The 5,000-nt window shown below is 41.8% G+C and overlaps 1 protein-coding gene across 2 annotated transcripts in view; it reads right to left on the reverse strand.

Annotated features, from left to right (window-relative positions):
* LOC137990939 (uncharacterized) overlaps nt 1–5,000 on the reverse strand; it is a 6,921-nt gene that overhangs the window by 954 nt on the left and 967 nt on the right. For both annotated transcript variants that reach the window (XM_068836061.1, XM_068836060.1), the window contains exons 2-4: nt 2,295–2,657; nt 919–1,039; nt 1–284 (exon numbers count right to left, since the gene is read on the reverse strand). The exon at nt 1–284 is cut by the window's left edge and continues 954 nt beyond it. In XM_068836061.1, coding sequence (XP_068692162.1) covers nt 173–284; nt 919–1,039; nt 2,295–2,646 — 585 coding nt within the window. In that variant the 5' untranslated portion in view covers nt 2,647–2,657 and the 3' untranslated portion in view covers nt 1–172. The remainder of the gene's footprint in view (nt 285–918; nt 1,040–2,294; nt 2,658–5,000) is intronic.

Genomic DNA, 5,000 nt, shown 5'->3' on the forward strand with positions numbered 1-5,000 from the left:
AAATCTGGGTACAAGGTTGGAAAACGAACTGCATCAGAGTAACTCTTTAGGGGGCGATCAGAAAGCATAAGCAAGCCCCATCCCCTACTCAACTACTAAAGATCTGGGAAGACATCAATGTACAAAACATTGGTGGATGAGTTTTTTACACTCATCCGAAGAGAACCCGCTCTTAGGTTTCAACTTCGACTGGATTTGAACTTGCCAAGGCATTTTCAATTTGTGCAGCAGTCATCTCGTGAATTACGTTCTTTCCAAATTCAGCAGAGCCCCTCCTCTTTAAACTGAAAATACAAAGAAAGGCCTAAAAACCTAGTAGCAAGCAGCACAAAAACGGTTTTGGGCATTGATTTAAATTTGATCTCTTTTTTTGCACGATTTTTTGGTACCCGTTTCGTTTCCTTCTGGCCAAAATTCCAGAAGAGTAAGGGACTAGGAACGAAAATTGAAAAGTTAATTAGCCTCCTTTCCCATAAGGCGGCCATCTTGCATTCTCTTGGATTCTATATTTTGAGGAACATATTATGGGATACTCAAGGGGTAAATAGACACATGTTGGTAAAAATACGTTTTGGTGTTATAACTTTGAAACAAGTTTGATCTTTTCTTTATCCCTTGCTATACATTACGTTTAATCTCGCAACATGTATGCATTTGCCCCCTGGGATCACTCAGAACCATAGAACCCAAAATGGACGCCGGAACGGTTACAAAGTCTATGCTACAAAGTAGAAGGGAACCTCTTGACACTTACACGTATTAGTTAACAGTTTTCAGGTCTATGCACAACGGCTCTAATCTAAGATTTTTAACGCTTTCTTAACACCCTCACAAGATTGATTGGTAAGGGTTAACGTTCTACTTGCCGCTATATTTTTGATGGGACGGTTGAGATCTGATCAATCGTTTACTACTTACATGATTCCTGCCACTATCATTACCGAAATGATCACAATGAGTCCAATGACGATTCCCAAGACTGTCCAGGTCCAGTCGAACTCGCTTTTGGTTTTGTCAGTGACCGAGGGTTTTGTTGCTTCTGATATTTTAAACAAAGGAAAAGTTCAATGCATTTGTGGGAACTTAAAGGTCGTCCTGTAACATCTTGTTTTCAGTAGATTTTTCCCCCACAGCAATAGTTAGCTGCCTAATTTAACTAAAAAAGCAGGCAACGGTTCTAGCAAATACTTACTCATTAAAGAGGTTTGCTATTGAAGAAAACAGAGCTTGGTCCAGGAACCTGTACAGACTGTTAAGTACGTAAGAGGGGGTATGGAGAGGATGCGAGTCACAAAGAGGGGGAGGTAGGGAGGACCTCTTAGCATGTGACTTCCAAACAAATTCGCGGCGCCGTGACCTTACGGGTCTCTGGTTAAGGCGGGAAAATAAACGATGGACAAGCCGCCAAAAGGGATAAACCAAAATACAAGGACAGAAACCTATGAAATTGAGCACAATGGAAAACCACCATACTCGACCCTCGTAAAAGATATTGAGTCATAAACTCAAACCCGGGCCACATTGATTGAGGACGATTACTCTCAGCACTGCGCCAACACCACTCCCCTCCTATGACAATCAAATGTTGTTGTTGTGGTGGGGGGGGGGGGGGGTGATAGTAGTGATAGCAACCAATATAGTTAATAAAGAGCGGTTTTCAATTGAGTGTCAAAAGTAATTAGCGAATTGCTTTGGTATGTGATTACTTCACTCAGTGATTGGTTCAAAGTTTTCGCGCCACTTTTTCAACCCATGAGAAGTGGAACCAAAACCAATCGTGTTTCGCGTGTGCACATTTTCCCGCGCTTTGTGTCGGCTACGTGTAATTACTTCAACGCCACACGAGCAATTGTAACCAGCACCTTGTCTCAATCAATTGTGTGCGCAGCCTCCGTTGTTTTGTTCACAAGCATGGTAATCTGATTGAGAGAGTCACCGACAATTGAAACAAAATTAGCAGTATAAGGTTGCGCATATTTCAAGTCAAAAAAGGCCAAGACTTGTTAGTACCTCGAAGGAACAGGACAGGCCATTTTCAACCCAACCGTTTTGATATTTTTCACTGAGGTTCGGTGGTAATGATAACTTAGACCATTACTCCATAACTTCTCCCCTTATAGCTAGCAAAACGAAATTTCCTCTCTCAATTTTCTTAAGTTGATGAATATACGGATGTTCACCATTTGCAAAGTATCTCAGTCGTCTTAAGCAGTGCCTGAAATAATCTAAGGAAAGCTGCAGTTATCAAGGCAATCCTGTTGGTAGTTAGGGTTTAAGATTTAAAACGCACTTACCAACTGATGTAGAAGCTGTGCTTGTTCCAGTAATTAAGGTGGCACGTGGCGAAATGATTGTCAGATTGCGAGCAGTTGTCAGTGACGATGAGACTGTTCCGTGAGTGGTCAAGGGAAGGCCACTGGTGACAATTGTAGATGATGAAGGTGATTGGGTCCCAAGAGAGTTCGAGGACATGAGAACAGCAGCACTGGATGAAACTGACAAAGACACTGTGGAGGTCCCATTTGAGAGCGATACTGAAAAGGTCTGAACACTAATTGAGGATACCACGACGGTAGCGTCAACAGTGACAGGAGAAGAGCGTACCGGTACTTGAGAAATGGTTGTCGAAGCGAATGCAGATGACATCGGCAAAAAAGCTAGGAATTAAGAATAATATAAAACTGTAAACACCCCATGTTAGTCTCAAGTTCACATCGCCGAGCACAAGCGCTCTTCTGATATTAAAGTAGATCAACTTTTAAGGCCCCGTCCACACGAACCCACATATTTTCGAAAACGGAGACTTTTTTAACCGTTTTTGCCTCCCGATCACTAAAATACGGCCTTTTTTGGTCACCGAAAACGATGGTTTTTGAAACGCTCTCCAGGCTGTAAATTTTTGGAAACGGACGTTTATCGTATTCTTGTGGACGGGAGTGGACAGGTGAAAACGGAGGTTTCGAATACGATGACATCAGAGCCTCGTGATACCGTAGAGAGCGCATGCGTGCTGCATGGGTTTTTGAATCGTTTTTTGGGTATTTCGTGTGGACGGGCAAATACAATTCGAAAATGCTACGTGTGGACGCAGACTTTTTCATATATGGAAAAAAAATCTACTCTTCTGAAAATATCCGGACACGCGTGGATGTGGCCAAAATCAAATGAGAGGTGAGACCGCAGTTACTAGGAAAAACCCTCTCAGGGCGGATAGGAACCAACAAAATCATCAAGCCGCATATTTCGATGAGACCTGAAATCGATGCTGTATCAATCAGATATCTCCAGAAATGCCCCTAATTAGATGCGTGAGGATATCAATAAGCGTCACGAAGTGTCCCATTGCCCTTCTCCCCAACTTCAACATCAATCACCTCTCAGAATACAGACAATTAACGTCACAAAGTGTCCTCCAATGCCGCTCCTCAAGTGAGGATAAACAGCTGCATTTACGGTAGGGAAACGTCGTGTTGGATGTCACAATTGGGCATGCACCTTATTGACCATTTTCGAATTGTCACGGCTGGACTGGATCTAGCATGAAATGGAGGCAAATGCGGGCAAATCTTTTCAAACACCGTGAATTAATTTGCCCGCGTTAGCCTCCATTTCATGCTAGATCCAGTCCAGCCGTGACAATTCGCATTAGCCTCTATTTCATGCTAGATCCAGTTCAGCCGTGAGAAATCGCTTTAGCCTCCATTTCATGCTAGATCCAGTCCAGTCGTGAGAATTCAAAAATGGTCTATTAGGTGCATTTTTGGACGGGATCAATGTGGTGAATGGCTCACCAATGAACCAACTCCACAGTGGGTATTCTAGAATGTAGTCCCACTTAACTTTCACACTCGCAAAACCCACCCATTTGGTGGCAATGCAAAGAAAAAATTTGCCACAATGTATAACTGCATAAGCAAGAAAATTTCGAGTGGACACGGAAGGAAAATCGGTATGGAATTTGTCTTGAGGTTTCCATTGAGTAAATATAAAAACATCAGTCATATACACTTTTAATGGGACACCTGACGTTGCCGATTGCGCGAACGCGACGCTGAAATCTCTCTAATAAATTACTCCTTCAACGTTCAATCAGCCTTGCTCCTTTTGCGCTTTCCCACAGTGTATGTCCATTACGATCGACTCAACGTCCTCTACATTCTGTTTACTCCTGCAGTGCAAGTTTGGAGAAGCAGTAAAAAAGACAAGACAGGGCATTTTTTTATGAAACAAAGAATTTCCGGAATGCGTGACAAAAGCGAGAACAATCTTATTGACCCCGACCATGTGTTAAACACCACTCCCATTATTTTTTGCTTCAAACCAAAGGGAAAAACTTATATAGAGCTTGAGAATTATCTTAATCTGTTGTCCGTTTCTTCTGAGGCTTTGAAATTATGTCGAAGAATCTGACAGGGTATTACACAAATTTCTCTATAAAGACGCATCTAATTACTGCACGTCGTCTGCAATTTTAATTTGAAACTACCACTAGGTCAATAACAAAATAAGAAATTAATAGCAAATGTAAATGCATTGTTTGTGTCTAAAATGATGAGGAAGATGTTATCTTGGACCAGGATGTAAATTGAGAGGAGGAAAGGTTGAGTTGTTTGATCACTGTCATGAAGAAGCCACACAAGGAAGTCAAACCCGATCCGCATTCATTCGACGTTGACCCGTATTATGAGATCCACATCATGTTGAAGAGAATAAATTCCTGCGTGGTACAATGTGTCTTCGAAAAAAGTTAACAAAATTTAAGAAAAACAGGACAAACATATTTTTAACTGAATTAAATGAATGCATGTTTGCAGACTAACGTACGTCCTATTAGTGGATTTTTTATGTTTTGAAGGAGCTTATTCTACGAAACTCGCTCCTTCGTACACATTATGGGCCTCAATGGAACACATGATACTGAATAAGAACACAACGGCGAGGCAACAACAGCTTTGCAATCGACCCAAGATTACACAAAACAAGAGCAAATTCACGTAGCC

The sequence above is a fragment of the Montipora foliosa genome, chromosome 2 (assembly GCF_036669935.1).
Source record: "Montipora foliosa isolate CH-2021 chromosome 2, ASM3666993v2, whole genome shotgun sequence".
NCBI classification, from domain to species: Eukaryota; Metazoa; Cnidaria; class Anthozoa; order Scleractinia; family Acroporidae; genus Montipora; species Montipora foliosa.